Source organism: Hemitrygon akajei, chromosome 5, assembly GCF_048418815.1.
Source record: "Hemitrygon akajei chromosome 5, sHemAka1.3, whole genome shotgun sequence".
Lineage (NCBI taxonomy): Eukaryota > Metazoa > Chordata > Chondrichthyes > Myliobatiformes > Dasyatidae > Hemitrygon > Hemitrygon akajei.
Window position 1 is genome coordinate 143,393,094 of NC_133128.1, and position 21,189 is coordinate 143,414,282.

Here is a 21,189-nt window from a genome sequence, read left to right on the forward strand (position 1 = left end):
TACAATATCTCCCTCTAGATTATATTCTTTTATAGTAGTTTTCTATATTTTAAGAGTCAATTTCATCCATGGGTTATCAATAGTATTTATGTACCTTTGCAGGTTGTTATCAGCCAAAATTGCTTGTATTGGGATGGGAAATACCCGCTCCTCAATGTTTTTCCATTGAGCGTCTTATGATGGGTTGCACCAACATATCACAGCTCGCAACTGTGCTGCAAAATAATAATCTCTAAGAGAAGGTAGGCCCCACCCCCCCCCCCCTTTTCCTTTGCTAATTGCAAAGTTTTGAGATGAACTCTAGGCCTTTTACCCTGCCAAATATACCTTGGTAACATCTTGTTCCATTCATTGAATTGATTTTGATTAATCTCTATTGGTAGGGTCTGAAAGAGATAGAGATATAACAGTCTGGACAGTATATTCATTTTAATAGACTCAATCCTTGAACTGAGACTGAGAAAAGGAATCAGGTTCCATCTTGCCATATCTTCCTTAAATTTTATATAAAGGCTGGTAATTACATTCTGATAATTTTGCCAAATCTTTCGGCATAATGATGCCCAAATATTTGAAAGACTGTGTGTGCCATGCCCAGGGATATCTACTTTCAATTTCTCTTGGTGGGCTATAGTTATATGAAAGTAATTGGGTTTTATCTATGTTGACCTTGTATCCTGATAATTGACCATATTGTTCAAAGGATTGCATCAATTTAGGTAAAGAGTACGTTGGTTGCCCTAGATAGATCAAAATGTCATCCGCACAACAAGCCAATTTATGCTCTGTCCCTTTAATGGTAATTCCCCTGATATCTTCATTTTGTCTGATGTATTGAGCTAATGGTTCCAGATATAATGCGAAGAGTAGCGGTGACCATGCACAACCCTGTCTCGTGCCCCTTTCTAGGGTAAGACTATTTGATAAATACCCATTGATTTTAATCCTAGCAGCAGGATTGTCATATAGTGTCTGCAAAGTTGTAATAATTGTGTCTTGGAAACCAAATCTATGTAAAACTCTGTAAAGAAAATTCCAATTAACTGAATCAAATGCCTTTTCAGTATCCACGCTTATCACTATTGCTTTGGTTTTATTTTTTGTATATGATCCATAATGTGAAGTGTCCTTCGTATATTGTCTTGAGTCTGGCGTTGTCGTATAAAACCTGTCTGATTGTTACGTATCAGTATGGGTAGAAACTCCTCTAATCGTTTGGCCATGATGGAGGTAAATAACCTATAATCTACATTAAGAACAGATATTGGTCTAAATGACCCGCATTCCATTTTATTCTTGCCTTCTTTCGGTATAGCTGAGATTATCGCTTCCTTCCAACTGGGTGGCATTTGTGCCTTTTTTAGAGCCCAGTTCAGTGTGGGGAGTAAAACAGGAATTAACTCATTTTTAAATTCTTTGTACCACTCTGCCGTATACCCATCTGATCCTGGTGACTTGCTTAATTTAAGCCTACTAATTGTAGCTTTTAATTCAACTTCAGTTATGTCAAGAGTCTTAGTTCTATTTTGTTCTTCGCTTAAAGTGGGTAACTCTAGAGAATTCAAAAAAGGTGTCAATTTGGGTTATGCTTCTCCCTGGAACTTTGGAATATAGAGTTTTGTAAAACACTTCAAAAGCCTTAGCTTATTTTTTTTATCATTTTCGTTCTTGGGTCCCTAATTCTATGAATTGTATTTTCTACTATCTTTTTTTTCCGTTTCCACGCCAGTATTTTCATAGACTTTGATCCACTTTCATAATGTCTTTGTTTCAGAAATATTACATTTTTCCTGATTTCTTGCATAGCCAAACTATTAATTTCATTCCTACTTCTTTTAATTTCCCTTAATGTATCCTGTGCCAGATTCAATTTGTGTTTTTCTCTAGTTCCTTCAGCCTATTTTGTAATTCCTCTAATGTTTTATTCCTTATTTTTTTCCTTGTATGAAGGTATCGCTATAACTTTCCCTCTTAAGACAGCCTTTAGAGTATCCCACAAAACAGGAGATGAAACCTCTCCATTATCACTAAGTTCTAAGTAGAGACCAATTTCTTTTTTAATTTGTTCCTTAAAGTACGGATCATTGAGTAGACTTGAATTTAGTTTCCAAATAGTATTCTTTGGTTGTAGGTCAAAATCAACAGATAAATATATAGGTGCATGGTCACTTACATCTATTGTTCCAATTCCACAGGTGTTTATTTTGTCTTTGTCTTTTCCAAATGTTATGAAATAGTCTATTCTTGTATATACAGAATGGGGAGCAGAATAATGAGTGTAATCCCTTCTGTCGGGGGAAAAGGTCCCTCCATATATCAATTTAACCAACATCCTCAAAAAGTGTATTAACTTTCTTATGTAAAGGTTTTTCCATTGGAAGAGTTTAAGTTTGGTTGTAGTTGTAAATTTAAGTCTCCCCCACATATCAGGAGATCTTCTGTTTCCACTACCATAATATCAGTAATCTTCTGAAAGAAACCACTATCATTTCCCAGGGGTGCGTATATATTCAATAGAGTAACTGAATTTCCATCTATATTCCCCCCCTTACCAGAATATATCTGCCCTCTTTATCTCCCATTTTGAATACTATTTCAAAATTTAGCTTACTTGAGATAAGAATAGTAACTCCTCTCCTATGTCCTGATTTATATGAGGAGAAAAACAAATTAGTGAAGCCCATTCTCTTTAGTTTTCTATGCTCATTATCACTTAAATGTAGTAAATATACTACATGGGCTTCTTTTTTTCATTTTGGATAAAATTCTATGACGTTTGATTGGATTTAATAGCCCATTGACATTAAAAGAAATGAATTTTACTTTGTCCTTAGCTATCTATATATCTGTCAATGTATCATTGAAATTAGAATAAAACCTAATTGATCTACTCCCTGAACAAATAAGAACCAAGAAACGTAAATAATAACAAAAATGGCAACGAATGTGTGATTCCAAGGCTAAGGTCTCTAGTAGATGACCCTGCATTGAGCTAGAGGAAATGTCTAGCTGTGGGGGATAACCCCTCCTACTTGTGAGTTGAGGGCCCCCATTGCAGTATTCATAAAAGTCAGTGAACAAATCCATTACACAGAAAAGATTTCCTTGTGTACTCCTTATACACACATACACATACATATACACACACACACACACACACACACACACATATATATTACATACATACACACACACATATATATTACATACATACACTACATACACATATAGGCACACATATATATATTCTCATTTTGGTGGGGAAAAAGGAGAAGTGAGCGAATAAAGAATAACAACTAAGTAATATAAAATCCACATTATAATAAGTATTTCTGGAGATAGGTATATCACTGTCTACTTGTGCTTCCGTTTAGCTTCTCAACATATTTAAAGCTAGCCAAACCTTATGGCTCTTCTGAAAGGGCTGAGGACTGTCTTTGGAAAACTCCCGATCTCTTTCTGATATACTTCTCTCGGCCTCCTCCTGTTTCCTGCCTTCTCGATTCTCACACTATTTCCCAAGCGGAGCAGGATAATTCCTCTGTCAGGCTTTCCCTCAGTTTGATCACGCTGACAGGCAACCCTCTGGCCTTCATGTCTGTAGTCGCCTCTTCCACTGTCTGGTACAACCGCGTCCCATCTTCATAAAACACTCTAAGTTTAGCAGGGTATGGAGTTTGAAATCTAATCCTTTTTTGCTTTAGTACTCGCTTTACTTCAGAGAATTCTTTACATTTCTGCAGGACTGCGGGGGGGGGGGGGGGTAATCTTGGTTGAAATATATTCACTTATCATCTAAAAACACCCTCTTCTTACCCCAGGCCCTTCGTAGAATCTCCGCCTCGGTACTGTACCGAAGGAATTTAATTATTATTGAGCGTGGCTTATCCCGGGTAGACTTCGGGACGAGCGCGCGATGCGCTCTCTTGATTTCCAGCTGCATAGTCGAGGGAAGCTCCAGCGCGTCCCACAGCAACTTTCCGATAAACTTCGTCATAGACAAGCTCCCCGCTCCTTCAGGAACGTTGTATATTCTGATATTTTTCCGCCGTGATCTTCCCTCCAGGTCAAGCAGTTTACCTTCTTGGTGATTTAATATTTTTATTGTCTTATTTAGTATTCATTCAATGTTTTGAACGCGATCTTCCACCTTCTCAATTTGAGTCTCTGCTATCGTTATTTTTTGATTGACGCTGGTGAGTTCTGACTTAATGTCATATAGCTGCTGCTTTATATCTTTCTGGAACTCCCCTTATCTCTTTCAGAATTTCGATCATGTTTGCCGCTTTGCCTGAACGAGGCCCAGTGTCCACCTCGCTAGCACGCGGTTGGGTAGGAGAGCTGCTCGCTGCACTTCTCTCGGCCGCAGGCTCCGCAGTGTCACTTTTTTTATTTTCATTCTTTTTCCCCATTCTTGCCCCTCTTTTCAGTTCAAATATTTTTCGAAAAATACTATATTTGATGGGTTAATGGGGCTTAATATGTGTTTTTCCGGAGGACCTAGTGACTTAAGCTGCCATTTCCGACAATGACGTCACCAGACAGAGCTGCTACATTTCAATGCAACAAGTATCATAGGAAAGGCAGATGGGCCAAGGGCAATGTTCAACACCTGGAATCATGATTTTTAGCCACTAGTGAGACTTGGTTGCAATAGGGGCAGGACTGGCCGCTGAATATTCCAGGCTTCCATCGTTTTAGATGTAACAGAATGGGAGGGATTAAAGGAGGAGGGGTGGGTGTTACTGGTCAGGGAAAATGTTCAGCAGCGCTCAGTCAGGTCAGACTTGAGAACCCATCTAGTGAGGCTTTATGGGTGCCACTGAAAAATAAGAAAGGTATGACCATGTTAATGGTCTATATTACAGACCGTCTAACAGTTTGTGGGATTTAGAGGGACAAATTTGCAGAAGGATCGCAGACTGTTGTAAGAAGCATGAGGTTGATATAATAGGTGATTTTAACTTTCCTATTTTGACTGGGACTCTCATACTGTAAATGACTAGAGGGGATAGAGTTTGTTAAATGTGTTCAGGAAAATTTCCTTAATCAGTACATGGAAATCACAAAGAGAGACCATGCGATATCTGATCTGCTAGTCGTTGACAGACGTTATGTAGGGGAACACTTTGCATCCAGTGACCACAATACCATTAGTTTTGAAGTAAATATGCAAAAAGATAGGTCTGGTCCACAGGTTGTAATTCTAAATTGGAGAAAGGCCAATTTTGATGGTATCAGAAAGAATCTGGCAAGTGTGGATTGGGATGGGCTGTTTTCTGGCAAAGGTGTATGGTAAGTAGGAGGCCTTCAAAAGGGAAATTTTAAGAGTACAAAGCTTTTATGTGTCTGTCAGAGTAAATGGTAAAGATAACAAGTGTAGGGAACCTTGCTTTTCAAGAGATATTGAGGCCCTGGTTAAGCAAAAAAAGAGGAAGTGCATAGCAGGTACAGGCAGGTGAGAACAGCTGAGGTTTCTTATGGAGTATTAAAAAATGCAAGAGAACACTTAAGAAAGAAATCAGGAGAGCTAAGAGAAGGCATGAGGTTGCTTAGTAGACAAGGTGAAGGAGAATCCTAAGGAATTCTGTTGATATGTTGAGAGCAAAGGGATGGCCAGGGACAAAATCGGTCCTTTGAAAGATCAGAATGGTAATCCATGTGTAGAACCAAAAGAAATAGGGGGAGATCTTAAATGAATTTTTTGCTTCTGTATTTACTGAGAAGACGGATGCAGAGTCTATAGAAGTGAGGCAAAGTGGCATCAACCTTATGGACCCTGTACAGATTACAGAGGAGGGAGTGTTTGTTGTCCTGAGGTAAATTAAGGTGGATAAACTCCCAGGGTCTGACAAGGTGTTCCCTCGGACCCTATGGGAGGGAAGTGCAATAATTGCTGGGCCTGAGCAAATGTATTTAAATTATCCTTAGCAACAGGTGAGGCACCAGAGGATTGGAAGATAACCTATGTTGTTCTGCTGAATAAGAAAGGCTCTAAAAATAAGCCAGGAAATTTTAGGCTTGTGAGACTGACATCAGCAGTAGGAAGGTTATTAGAATGTGTTCTAAGGAACCGGATATATATGATAGACACGTGACTTTGTGTATGGTAGGGCATATCTAACCAATTTTATATTTTTCGAGGAAGTTACCAGGAAAGTGGATGAAGGCAGGCAGTGGATGTTGTCCACATGGACTTTCAGAAGGCATTTGTCAAGGTCCTACATGGAAAGTTGATCAAGAAGACTCAGTCACTCAGCATTCAAGATGAAGATTAGATTAGATATTTGATTGTGAGAGAAACCAGAGAGTAGTAGTAGATGGTTGCCTCTCTGACTGGAGGCCTGTGACTAGTGGAGTGCTGCAGGGAACAGTGCTGAGTTCATTGTTACTATATCAGTGATCTGGATGATAATGTAGTTAACTGGATCAGCAAATCTGTGACTGATATCAAGATTGTGGGTATAGTGGACCGCGTGGAAGGCTAAAATGGCTTGCAGCGGGATCTGGACTAGCTGGAAAAATGGGCTGAAACATAGCAGGTGGAATTTAATGCAGACAAGTACGAGGTGTTGCATTTCAGTAGGACAAACCAGGGTAGGTCTCATACAGTGAACGATAGGACACTGAGGAGTTCGGTAGAACAAAGGGATCTGGGAATACAAATAATTCATTGAAAGGAGCATCACATGTATATAGGGTTGTAAAGAAAGCTTTTGGCACACTGGCCTTCATAAATGAAAGTATTGCGTACAGGAGATGGGATGTTATGTTGAAGTTGTATAAGGCATTGGTGAGGTCCAATGTAGAGTATTGTGTGTAGTTTTGGTCACCTACCTACAGGAAAGATGTAACTAAGGTTGAAGGAGTACAGAGGATGTTGCCAGGTCTGGAAGACCTGAGTTATAAGGAAAGATTGAATAGGTTATTCCTTGGAATGCAGATGATTAAGAGGAGATTTGATAAAGGTATGCAAAAATATGAGGGGTATAAATAGGGCAAATGCAAAGGCTTTTTCCACTGGGATTGGGTGGGACTACCACCAGAGGTCATGGGTTAAGGGTAAAAGTGAAAAGTTTAAGGGGGACATGAGATGAAACTTCTTCACTCAGAGGGTGGTGAGAGTGTGGAATGAGCTGCCAGCACAAGTGCATGTGAGCTAGATTTCAACATTTAAGTCAGGATAGGTACATGGGTGGTAGGAATATGGAGAGCTATCGTCCCAATGCAAGTCAGTGGGAGAAGGCAGTTTAAATGGCTTGGCCTGGACTGGATGGGCCAAAAGGCCTTTCTGTACTGTATTTTTCTATAACTATCTCTAGAACGAGAGAGAATGTCAATGAGATATAAAATCCTGCATTAGTGAGCAGATGAGAAAGAGCTAGATGATCACAGCGGAGCCCCCTCTGAGAAGAAATTCCTTTATCTGATGGACTGTAAACTTTTGGAATTTCCTGCCATAGGAAGTTGGGCTGCTTAGTCGTTGAGTGTATTCATGGAGTGGGCTTTAGGTTTTTAGATACTGGGAAAGCCAAGGGACAATGTGGATCAGGCACCAATGTGGGCATTGCAGCGCTTAACACTGGAGACTGACCTGATATGAAACCTGTTTCAATTGTTCTTATGATGGCTGAATATCAGAACTGTGAAGTTGAAAGTGCAGTTAAGATTTGCTAGTATCCTGTGTCCTCGCTATCAATCCAGGTTCGTGCAGTCGGCCCGGAGCCCCACGTCAACGCATTCAGTCTGGAGCTCAGTCTTTTAGCAGTTAATACAGAAAATAATTTCCTGAAAGTTGAACGGCGAGCTCTGTTTCACTTGATGCCTGTTGCAGGTGGGCTCCTGTAGTGTATCAGAAGACAGAAACCTCAAACCGAGTCTCGTTGCCCCTATTTAAGTGAATGCAGTGTTGTCCTCGGGGGAGCGATGCCTCCTATTCCACCAGCAGGAATGATTAAATCCGAATGGTCAGGAGTAAGCTGATACTGACTATCCGATAACTCAGAACTGTGTGGTGCAGGAGTGCTGCATGCCTGAGGTGTTGCTTCCCTTGAACGGCACAGTGTTTAGTTTGCTGGAAGCCCCTGCCTAAACACATTCCCCACTCCCTGCTGCTGTGCTTAAGGAACATTGACAATGTTAAAGCAGCATCAGGAAATAAATCTGCTCTGCACTTTTGGATAGACTTCACTTTAATAGGAAACGTCTGCATTTTGTGCTGTGAATGAGGTTGTATCCTGGCTTGCTAGAGAAGCAGATACTGCTTATGTTTGCTTGCTCTTGGAGGAAGCTTCCTAGCCAATATCAATAACAGTTTTTTCAACTCTTAAAAGCAGTGTATTTCTGAGTGGGTGGTTGATACAGTAAACGCACTCAGTGTCCCAGAGCACCTTAATTGAATTTGAGAGAGCCTCGTTGGGATAGGAAGACAGGATCCATGCTGTCAGCTACCAGGCCAGGCCCCAGTGAGTCTGAGGGCATCAGTGATCACCAGACTACTCAGAATGGAATCTGTCTCTCCACACCAGTCTGTCCCAGTGGTGGCTGTGAAAGTTAGCGGAGATGGAGGCTGAAGGAAGTTTTCAAGGAGAGCCATTGACTACCTCACCATTGCAAAGCTCTGTTCTAAAATAGCGGCCATTCGGCTTTGGAATGAGAAAGTGATATTTTGAGCCTCAAGACCATAATGGTGACATTGAACTCTTGGGTCATCATCCAAGTTATTTTCAATAAAGAATGAATGACTAATTTTAATTATCATCCAGTTGGTATTGAAATTGTCTATGGCCGACCCATTTTACATTAACTCATTTGGGACACCAGTAAGAATACTAAGGAGGCAGATACAATGACCATATTTAAGAGGCACTTAGATAGATAAATGGGCAAGCAGAACTAGCTTTGCTGGGTCTCTTGGCTAGCATGTACTAGTTGGGCTGAAGGGTCTTTGTCAGTGTACTATGACAATGACATTGGAGTAAGTTGAGGGTAAGCAGAGAATCACATGGTTAGTTATGTCAAGCCTTTCCTTCTCACTGCATGACCTCTTACCACTTTGTCTTATCCCCTTCTTGTTATTCTCTTTCGCTCTCATTTCCTCTTCTCCTTTCTTTCACACTGTCTTTTCTCTCAACCTCTCCCTTTCACACTCTTCCTCCAGTCCTCTTTCTCTCACACTCCTTTAGCTGTTTTTCCTGTTGCTGCCTCCAGTTTGTTCCATTCTTTCTGACTATCCCCTCTATCTTCAGATCTCCCCACACTGCCCCCTCTCTCTCACCAACAAATGCGAAGTATTGCTTCCTCTCTACTGTACCAATGGAACCCACTTCTAATCCTGGTCCCTCTCTCTTGATAACTCCCCACCCACCCATTAGCTGATTTTAAACACATCTGTGTGGAAGTGCTTAATATTTCTTGAACTGAAACTTAATCTTGCCCCTGCCCCTCCTTTCGTCCAGCCAGCTTTCTGAGGACCTCCTCTTGTCATGACTGCTCTGAGGGATAACGACAACCAAACATCTATTCTTTCTGATTCACTGGCTTTGTAGTTTTAATCCTTTTGTTTGTTAGGCTTCAGATTTCCAGTATTTCTAGTTCCCCTTACTCTATTTTGGCTTGCTAATGCTTTGCTCCCAGGAATGTGGAGAATTTTTCTGCGCCTCTACTGGGTTTCACAGCTGCTCTTTATTCTGGGCCCTGTGCTGCCTGACCGGTCAATTGGCTTGATGGGATTATTCTGTTCTTTTCCAGTCGGACCTGGTGCACCAGAGTGTATTTGAGCTGATACACACGGATGACCGGCCCCTGTTTCGACGGCAGCTCCACTGGGCCCTAAATCCACCAGCTTGTCAAGAAGCCAATCCCCACAAAGACAGTGAGTTACTTGCTGATTTCTCTGTCAAAATCTCATTTTTGTACTCATGTTAACCATGTTGGGAACAGTGCCAAAGTGCACCTGAAGAATGACATTTTCTGCATTATTACCGTGACTGTGTCTCAAAACTCATATTTCATTGGCTGTGACACCACTGGTGGAAATCAGCAGGTCAGACAGCATCTTTGCAGAAGAATAAAGCTGCCATTTCAGGCTGAGATCCTTGGGCTCTTTATTCCTTTCCACAGATGCTGCTTGACCTACTGAGTTCCTCTAGCATTTTATGTGTGTTACTCTGAGTTTCCAGCAGCTGCATAACCTCTTGTGTTCTTCATTTGCTGTAAAGAATTTGTGGGGAAAAAAAAAGTCAAACTTTTCTTCACTTAAGGAGGAAAGTAAGCTTTGAAGTTACAAGAGACTGCAAGTGCTGGAATCAGGAGCGACGGTCTGCTGGAGGAACTCGGTGGTCCTGATGCGGGGTTTTCATGCAAGATACCAGCTTTCCTTGCTTCCCACGGATGCTGCAGTGCCCACTGAGCTCGCCCAGCCGATTGTCTGCTGCTTCTGGATCCTGAAGTGCCGGCTTCACTTTTAGTTTGAATGATTTGTAGGCAAGGCCAGTGACAGTCGCCCAATTCTAAATGGCCTGAGGGAAATGGCATTGAGCTGTCTTCATGACTCAGGGCTTGAGGATGCTGCCATGGCAGTGCTGGGTAAGGAATGTAGAAGCAAGGATATAATGCTGAGGCTTTATTCAGCAGTAGTCAGACTGCACTTGGAGTATGGTGAGCAGCTCTGGGCCCCTGATCTAAGAAAGGATGCGCTGCATTGGAGAGGGTCCAGAGGAGAGTCACGAGAACAACCAGAAATGAAAGGTTTCACATATAAAGAGTGCTTGATGGATCTGGGCCTGTACTCACTGGAGTTTAGAAGAATGAGGAGGTTTCTCATTGAAGCCTGTCCAATACTGAAAGCCTAGAAAGAATGGATGTGGAGAGGATGTTCCCTTTAGTGGGGCAGTTGAGGACCAGAGAGCACAACCTCAGAATACAAGGACATCCCTCTAGAACAGCGATGAGGAGGAATTTCTTCAGACGATGCTGAATCTACAGAATTCATTATCATGGATGGCAGCGGAAGTCAAGTCTTTGGGTATATTGAAAGCGGAGGTTGATAGGTTCTTGATTAGTAAGTATGTCAAAGGTTACGGGGAGAAGGCAGGAGCATGGAATTGAGAGGGATCATAAATCAGCCATGATGGAATGGTCGAAATACTCGATGGGCCAAATGACCTAAATCTGCTCCTATGTCTTGTGGTCCATGGAGTTCCAGGATCTGTCCCAGTGACAGTGAAGGATCAGTGGTATGTTTCTGAGTCAAACAAGTAGGGAAGGCAGAGGAGAGCCTGGAGCCAGTGTGCTTCCATGCACACTGGGAGCATTACATTAGAAATAGTTTCAAAAGGCAAAAGTTGATTGACATAATGAAATGAAAAATTAGGGCAAAACATCTCAAGGAAACCCACAGATGTTAGATGTACGCACACGGACTGAAATTCAGCCTAGACAAGGGTCATGACAAACATTCAAAAGCCACAACACAAATAACAGAGGTTGGAGACTGTTGTAGCAGTTCATTTCGTGACTAGCACAGAGTGCTTCAATGGAGGAGGCAAGGAATGTTTCAGAAAGTGGACAATAAGGCAGAATACTTTCTATGTTTTGTGTACATGGAGTGTTACATATGGGGATAGGGAGACAGGCACCTGGTTTGATTGAGCTGGAGCGTTTATTATTGTCACATCAAGCATGGTAGGATGAAAAGCTTGCCTTGCCTATTGTTCAAACAGATCAATGCATTACAACACTGCATTGAGATAGTACAAGATAAAACTATAACAGCTGCAGAATAAAATGTAACAGTTACGGAGAAAGTGCAGAGCAGGTAAGATCATAACGAGGTAGATTGTGAGGTCAAGAGTCTATTTTATATTTTATACCATTCAATTATCTTATAACAGCAGGGTGTAGCTGACCTTGCTTGGTGTACGTGCTTTCAGGCGTTTGCAACTTGTACCCATTATGACACCAAATTGGTAAACTCTCTATCCTTCCTTTACTCCAACTCTTCAATATTGAGATCTGGCCTACTTTCTTCTGCAGACTTGTAGTTGGAGTTGAGCCATTAACTCTGCTTCTCTTTCCACGGATGCTGCCCGACTTGCTGAGTGTCTCCAGTGTTTTGTGATTTTATTTAGGTTTGTGAGACCGGATTTGTTTCCCGTTGAGAGGCATGCAAACTAAGGCAGCGCAGCTTCAGAATAAGGGATTGTCCAATTAATATGGAACTGAAGAGGAATCCCTGCTCCAGGAGGGTTATGAACTCCCCACCAGTTCTATAGAGGCTGAATCTCTGGATATATTTCGAAGCTGGTCTCCATCACTTCCATCTTCACTGTTTCTCGTAGACTCACATTTTTCAACATTTCAGGTTCAGACCTGGATGCTTCTTACAATGTGAAGAGTAGGAGCTAGAATGGGCCTTTGAACTCATCAAAGTCAATTTTACTGTCACTGACAAGTCCTGAAATTAGTTGTTTTATGGCAGTAGTACAGTGTAGGTCACAAACTTTTAAAAGCTACAATATACAGTGTAAATTTTTTAAAAGTTACTACATAAATAATTAGAAGGATAAATAAACAGTGCAAAGGAGGAAGAGTGATCATGGGTTAATTATCCATTCAGAGGTCTGATGGCAGAGGGGAAGAAGCTGTTCCTGGGTTGAGTTTGGATCTTCAGGCTCCTGTACCTCTTGAGGATGCTCCTCCATTCAGTAAGGTCTTGCCTTCAGAATCAGACTCAGATTGATCATCACTGACATTTGATGTGAAATTTGTTTTGTGGTAGCAGTACAGTGCAACACATTAAAAAATTACTAAGTTACAATGAGAACTATATAAAAATTTTGCAAAGTGAGAGCAACATGGTGAGTGGATTCATGGACTGTTCATCAACCTGAATCTCAGTTCCATCTTTCTGGCACTTGGTTCCCTACAGAGGGGAATGTTGGATCAGCTGAAGCTCGCGGAGGGTGGGAGCAAGCTCACTGTGCAAACAGGATTAGAAGTTCAGTAACAGTAGGACAACGTTAGGAGTGGAATTCAGCCACATTAAAGAGGAAGTAGTATTTTTTGTGTCACGAAGGGTATAAAGTTGGAATGTCAACTTGGGCTCAAGTCAAACACTGAAGCCGGCATGGTTCGGGTCAGGAAAGGGTGCCAGTCATAGCAGTAGCCCAGGAACTGATGATGTGGTGAAGGGGTTTCGGCAGCGACTCTGCCTTGCCACTATTTGTTTGACGAGCGTTCCCGCACTGGATGTGAGCCGCTCACCCAGCGCTGCATCGCAAGCATTGTGAAAAACTAGGAATCAGAATCAGGTTTATTATCACTGGCACATGTCATGAAATTTGTTAACTTAGCAGCAGCTGTTCAATGCAATACGTAATCTAGAAGAAAATAAACAAAATATAATAATAATCAATAAATCAATTACAGTATATGTATATTGAATAAATTAAAAATCATGCAAGAAACAGAAATAATACGTATTTTAAAAAGTGAGGTAGTGTCCAAGAGTTCATTGTCCACGAGTGGGATGACTGAACTTTTCTGACAGTGAAGCTTGTGAATCTGTGGTGTCAAGCTGGGAGATTTTCCAGACTATTGGATGCAATACTCCAGCACACTTTCAATGTTGCAGTGTAGGATAATACATTTTCTCAGTTAGATTCAAAGGAAAGTGGGAATGGGGTTTGGTGTAGTAGCGGGAGTGTGGGAACAGGGCCTCACAGAGTGGAAAGGAGCCAGGGATCAGGTCCCCAGTGAGAGGAAGAGAGACTGGAACTGGGGTCCCAGTTTTTTTACAGGGAGGGCAGTCACCAGGGGTTCCTGTGATTTGAAAGGAGTGTGGGGGTCTCAGTGAGTTAGAGGGAATGTGGGATCTTGGTCTGAGTGTGGGATGGGGTCCTGCGTTTTGCATAATGTCGAGTCCCAGAGGGATTGTGGGAAGTGGGGTCCCGGTAAGTTAGTGTGTTAATTGGGGTTCCGAGGAGGTGAAGAGAGCTTGGGAACTGGGGTCCATATGAGTTAGAGGGAGTGTAGGAACTGAGTTCAAGGGAATGCAAGAATCAGCACACATTGAGCCAGACGATAATTTCCAAACAATCGATTAGTGAATTACCGGAGTTCACTGTATTTTCACAACATTCAGTAAAAGAGTTTGTAGGTTACTGGCAACTACAAAAGGAAATGCAGATTATGAGCAATTTAATTTCAATGATCATTCTGCAAAAAATGAAAGAAATACATTTATATAGCACTTTTCACAAGTCTTATAGGGTGCTCTAAAGCATCTCACAACTGGCCCCACCTGCTACTTTTAGCACATAGAATAATACAGCACATTATAGGCCCTTCGGCCCACAATGTTGTGCCAACCCTCAAACCCTGCCTCCCATATAACCCCCCACCTTAAATTCCTCCATGTACCTGTCTAGTAGTCTCTTAAACTTCACTAGTGTATCTGCCTCCACCACTGACTCAGGCAGTGCATTCCATGCACCAACCACTCTCTGAGTGAAAAACCTTCTTCTAATATCCCCCTTGAACTTCCCTCCCCTTACCTTAAAGCCATGTCCTCTTGTACTGAGCAGTGGTGCCCTGGGGAAGAGGCGCTGGCTGTCCACTCTGTCTATTCTTCTTAATATCTTGTACAGCTCTATCATGTCTCCTCTCATCCTCCTTCTCTCCAAAGAGTAAAGCCCTAGCTCCCTTAATCTCTGATCATAGTCCATACTCTCTAAACCAGGCAGCATCCTGGTAGATCACCTCTATACCCTTTCCAATGCTTCCACATCCTTCCTATAGTGAGGCGACCAGAACTGGACACAGTACTCCAAGTGTGGCCTAACTAGAGTTTTATAGAGCTGCATCATTACATCGCGTCTCTTAAACTCTATCCCTCGACTTATAAAAGCCAACACCCCATAAGCTTTCTTAACTACCCTATCTACCTGTGAGGCAACTTTCTGGGATCTGTGGACATGTACCCCCAGATCCCTCTGCTCCTCCACACTACCAAGTATCCTGCCATTTACTTTGTACTCTGCCTTGGAGTTTGTCCTTCCAAAGTGTACCACCTCACACTTCTCCGGGTTGAACTCCATCTGCCACTTCTCAGCCCACTTCTGCATCCTATCAATATCTCTTTGCAATCTTCGACAATCCTCTACACTATCTACAACACCACCAACCTTTGTGTCGTCTGCAAACTTGCCAACTCGCCCTTTTACCCCCACATCCAGGTCGTTAATAAAAATCACAAAACGTAATCTGAATGTACTCCTTCCACCATGACCCTCTGCCTTCTGCAGGCAAGCCAATTCTGAATCCACCTGGCCAAACTTCCTTGGATCCAATGCTTTCTGACTTTCTGAATAAGCCTACTGTGTGGAACCTTGTCAAATGCCTTACTAAAATCCATGTAGATCACATCCACTGCACTACCCTCATCTATATGCCTGGTCACCTCCTCAGAGAACTCTATCAGGCTTGTTAGGCATGATCTGCCCTTCACAAAGCCATGCTGACTGTCTCTGATCAGACCATGATTCTCTGAATGCCCATAGATCCTATCTCTAATAATCTTTTCCAACAGCTTTCCCACCACAGGTGTAAGGCTCACTGGTCTATAATTACTTGGACTATCCCTACTACCTTTTTTGAACAAGGGGACAACATTCGCCTCCCTCCAATCCTCCGGTACCATTCCCATGGACAATGAGGACATAAAGATCCTAGCCAGAGGTTCAGCAATCTCTTCCCTTGCCTCGTGGAGCATCCTGGGGAATATTCCGTCAGGCCCCGGGAACTTATTCGTCCTAATGTATTTTAACAACTCCAACACCTCCTCTCCCTTAATATCAACATGCTCCAGAACATCAAACTCACTCATATTGTCCTCACCGTCATCAAGATCCCTCTCATTGGTGAATACTGAAGAGAAGTAATCATTGAGGACCTTGCTCACATCCATAGCCTCCAGGCACATCTTCCCACCTTTATCTCTAATCGATCCTACCTTCACTCCTGTCATCCTTTTGTTCTTCACATAATTGAAGAATGCCTTGGGGTTTTCCTTTACCCTATTCGCCAAGGCCTTCTCATGCCCCCTTCTTGCTCTTCTCAGCCCCTTCTTAAGCTCCTTTCTTGCTACCCTATATTCCTCAATAGACCCATTTGATCCTTGCTTCCTAAACCTCATGTATGCTGCCTTCTTCCACCTGACTAGATTTTCCATTTCACTTGTCACCCATGGTTCCTTCACCCTACCATTCTTTATCTTCCTCATCAGGACAAATTTATCCCTGACACCCTGCAAGAGATCCTTAAACATCGACCACATGTCCATAGTACATTTCCCTGCAAAAACATCATCCCAATTCACACCCGCAAGTTCTAGCCTTATAGCCCCATAATTTGCCCTTCCCCAATTAAAAATATTCCTGTCCTCTCTGATTCTATCCTTTTCCATGATAATGCTAAAGGTCAGGGAGCGGTGATCACTGTCCCCCAGATGCTCACCCACTGACAGATCTGTGACCTGACCCGGTTCGTTACCTAATACTAGATCTAGTATGGCATTCCCTCTAGTTGGCCTGTCAACATACTGTGACAGGAATCCATCCTGGACACACTTAACAAACTCCACCCCATCTAAACCCTTGGAACTAAACAAGTGCCAATCAATATTAGGGAAGTTAAAGTCACCCATGATAACAACCCTGTTATTTTTGCACCTTTCCAAAATCTGCCTCCCAATCTGCTCCTCGGTATCTCTGCTGCTACCAGGGGGCCTATCGAATACCCCCAGTAGAGTAACTGCTCCCTTCCTGTTCCTGACTTCCACCCATACTGACTCAAAAGAGGATCCTGCTACATTACCCACCCTTTCTGCAGCTGTAATAGTATCCCAGACCAGTAATGCCACCCCTCCTCCCCTTACCCCCCCCTCTCTATCCCTTTTAAAGCACTGAAATCCAGGAATATTGAGAATCCATTCCTGCCCTGGTGCCAGCCAAGTCTCCATAATGGCCACTACATCATAATTCCATGTATGTATCCAAGCTCTCAGTTCATCACCTTTGTTCCTGATGCTTCTTGCATTGAAGTACACACACTTTAGCCCTTCTACCTTACTACCTTTACACCCTTTATTCTGCTGCTCTTTCCTCAAAGCCTCTCTATATGTTAGATCTGGCTTTACTCCATGCGCTTCTTTCACTGTTCTATCGCTCCAGGTCCCATCCCCCTTGCAAATTAGTTTAAACCCTCCTGAACCATGCTAGCAAACCTACCAGCAAGGATATTGCTCCCCCTCGAGTTCAGGTGCAACCCATCCAATCTGTACAGGTCCCACCTTCCCCAGAAGAGATCCCAATGGCCCAAAAATCTAAAACCCTGCCCCCTGCACCAACTCCTCAGCCACACATTCAACTGCCATCTCCTCCAATTCTTACATTCACTATCACGTAGTACTGGCAGCAATCCTGAGAATGCCACCCTTGAGGTCCTGTTCTTCGGCCTTCTGCCTAGTTCCCGAAACTCTCACTTCAGGACCTCATCCCTCTTCCTGCCTATGTCATTGGTCCCAACATGTATCACGACTTCTGGTTGCTTTCCCTCTCGTACCAGGATGTCATGCACCCGGTCAGAGACATCCCAGACCCTGACACCCGGGAGGCAACAAACCATGTGGGTTTCCTTCTCACATCCACAAAATCTCTTGTCTGCTCCCCTGACTATAGAGTGTCCAATGACAACAGCTCTCCTCTTCTCTGTCCCATCCTTCTGCATCACAGGGTCAGACTCAGTGCCAGAGGCCCTGCCACCGTGGCTCACACCTGGTCGGTCGTCCTCACCAACAGCGTCCAGGATAGTAAACTTATTATTCAGGGGAATGGCTACAGGGGTGCTCTGCACTACCTGTCTACTCCCCTTCGCTTTCCCCCCTCAGACTGTCACCCAACGACCTGCTTCCGGCAGCCTATGTGTGACTACCTCCCTGTAGCTCTCATCTATGACTGCCTCATTCTCCCTTATGAGTCGAAGGTCATCCAGCTGCTGCTCCAGATTCCTCACACGGTCTTCCAGATCGCCCAGCCGCATACACTTCTGGCAGAAGTGACTCTGCGGGAGAAGGGAGTTCCCCCAAGACTGCCACATCTCACAGGAGAGGCACATCACCGTCTCAGGAGGCATTGTAAAGAATAACTGGGAACAAGCTCGTCCTCCGCCTCTTCTCGTCGAAGCCTCTCAAGTCAAAGCCTCAAATCTCCACTCCTTCACTGACCCACTCACTCGCTGGCTGCTTTACACAGGCCATTTTAATGGGTTGTCACTATTGTCATGAATATAGCATTCCGTTAGCACTTAGCAAGCTCCCACCAGGCCAGTAGGTGAGTGACAGATAATTCTGCTGTGTATTATTTGTGGAATTAATGCTGGCCATATAAATATTGCAGGGCATTACTGAAGAGAACTGATCCCATCTCTGCTCAGGGCTTGGGACTTGGTGTTGTTGAATATTGTTGATGGAATGTCACATGACAAAAAGAGAAGATGCTGTCACAGCTATTTTTACAGTGATAGAAGGATAGATTTTATTTCCATTGTTTGCTCTGTGTATGCTAATAATTTAGGGGAAGGCACATAAGGTTGAAGTGTGATAATTGGGGAGATTTCTTTTATCTTTGTCCTTATGACCTACAAAAGCCCATCAGCAATTCAATCATAAATTGTAGCAGAAAGAGGAAAGGATCTCATGATCTGTGTAACACACCTGTTGCTGGTGTGACAGGGTTACTTTATGCAATACGTTAATCACGTATTAACGAAGTGATTCTTTAGGTTCAATGGAAATTAAAACTACTGGTTGTGGAAATCTGAAATGGAAAAACAAAATGCTGGAACCACTTAGCAGGTCAGAGACTGCATCTGTGGAATGAGAGAAACAAAATTCATGTCTTGGGCTGTAAACCTTGTGAAAGAGAGAGAGGGGAAAGTAGCTCTGCAACACACACACAATGCCGGAGAAACACTGCAGGTTAAAATAAACAGTCAATGTTTTGGGCCTTCATTGGGACTGGAATAGAAGGGGAAAGACACCCAAATAAAAAGGTTGGTGGGGGGGGGGAGGAAAAGGTGGATAGCCAGGTGGTGATAAGTGAAGCCAGGTGGGTGGGAAAGGTACAGGGCTGGAGAGGAAGGAATCTGGGAGAAAGGCAGGAGGTGAGGCAGCAGGGGGAGGTGATGGGCAGGTGAGGAGGATGGTAAGAGTCCAGAGTGGGGAATAGAAGAAGAGGGAAGGGGATGGAGAAAAGAAAAAAAATTACCAGAAGGAGAAATCAAATGCGATCAGGTTGGAGGCTACCTGGAGCTGTGGCCTTATCGTGGCAGAAGATGAGGCCATGGATGGACACGTCAGAAGAGGAAGAATTCCCATTGGCCACCAGGAAATTCTGCTTTACACAGATGGAGCAGAGGTGCTCGAAAAAGCGATACCCTAATTTACGTCACATCTCACCAATGCAGAGGAGGCTGTATTGGGAGTACTGTATACAACAGATGACCCCAAAAGATTTGCATTGCCTCACCAGGAAGGACCGTTTGGGACCCTGAATGAAGGTCAGGGAGGAGGTGAATGGGCAGGTGTAGCCTTTCTGTCACTTGCAGGGATACGTACCAGGAGAAAGATTAGTGGGGAGGGCCAAATAGAGAAAGGAATTATGGAGGGAGCAATCTTGCGGAAACCAGAGAGTGGGTGGAAATAAAGATACATTTGATGGTAGGATCCTGTTGAAGATGGCGGAAGTTACAGAGACTAATGTGTTGGATGCAGAGGCTCATGGGGTGGAAGGTGTGGACAAGAGGCACTCTATCCCTGTTATGGCGGCAGGAAGATGGGGTGAGCACGCATGACCGGGAAATGGAGGAGATGTGGATGATGGCAGCATCAGTGGTGGATGAAGAGAAATGCCATTCTTTGATAGCTCTGATATCCTGGAAAGGCAAAGCTCATCTTGGGAACAGATGAGGCGGAGTTGAAGGAACTGAGAAAAGGTTCCTTCTCGGTTTCTAGCATCTGCTGAATCTCTTGTGCTAATGTTAGCTCTGCCTGCTGCAAGTGGCAGGATCTCCCAATGCCTATCCATTTCAATTCGACTTCCCATTCGCTTCTGACATGTCTGTCCACGACCACCTCTACTGCCATGATGAAGCCAAACTCAGTCTGAAGAAGCAGCACCTAATATCTGCCTTGGTAGCCTCCAACCTGAAGGGCATGAAGACTGATTTCTCTAGCTTTTGGTCATTCCTTAGGGGGAGAACTTTATATTCTGGCTTCTGCCACCTTTCTCTCCCGTCCTGATGAGGAATCTTGGGCTGAAACGTCGACTATTTATTCCCTCCAACAGATGCTCCATGACTTGGTTGTGTTCCTCAAGCAATTTGTGTGTGTGTTGCCCTGGATTTCCAGCATCTGCAGAATCTCCTGTTTTTTAATTAAAAAGAGAGTATTATTTTTAAGTTGCAGAGAGAGGTAAGGAATGGATCGGGGGAGGTGGGTATGTTTTGGTTTGCTGTTGCAGGTTTGACATGGCCTCAATAATAACTCCTCTGGCCAGAAGGACAATACAGGAAGTATTGTGAAGGCAGAATATCACGTCCTGTCTAGAGCCAGAGGGATAGGATTTCTTTAGATGGTCAGTTGATCCTTTGGAGAGACGCTTTATATTGGCACTGTCAATGTCGAGCTATGACTTTCCTGTAAATTTTCACCTAACGCAACTTTTTTTCCCTTCAATTGTTCCTTGGAACAACAGAAATGAACCAGAAACTGTTCAACCAAGGTTCTGCAATCACTGGTATCTGGCAAAATTCCCATAGCTGGTGTAAGGCATTTTTTTTTGTCTAAATGGTTTCTGTTTTTTTCATTTACCAAAGAATGGTTTAAATTATGAATTGTGCCAGTTACTAATGGTAAAATACAGCACCCAAACATTGTAATACGATCATGATTTGGTAATCCACTCAAGCAGTAATCTATTACAAATGTTCCATGTGACTCGTTAATCAGTCTTGTAAAGAAAGCAGACACAAGCAAGAAATCAGCATCAGGGTTCGGGTTGGTTGAAGCCTGTGCTGTTCAGTGTGTCATCTCAAGATGTGCATCCCTTTCTTATGTCTGTGAGCACG

At 43.2% G+C, this 21,189-nt stretch overlaps 1 protein-coding gene across 4 annotated transcripts in view; it reads left to right on the plus strand.

Moving 5' to 3' along the window:
* Window positions 1–21,189, plus strand: part of LOC140728256 (aryl hydrocarbon receptor-like) — a 166,715-nt gene that overhangs the window by 127,925 nt on the left and 17,601 nt on the right. For all 4 annotated transcript variants that reach the window (XM_073046745.1, XM_073046742.1, XM_073046746.1 and 1 more), the window contains one exon: window positions 9,751–9,874. In XM_073046745.1, coding sequence (XP_072902846.1) covers window positions 9,751–9,874 — 124 coding nt within the window. The remainder of the gene's footprint in view (window positions 1–9,750; window positions 9,875–21,189) is intronic.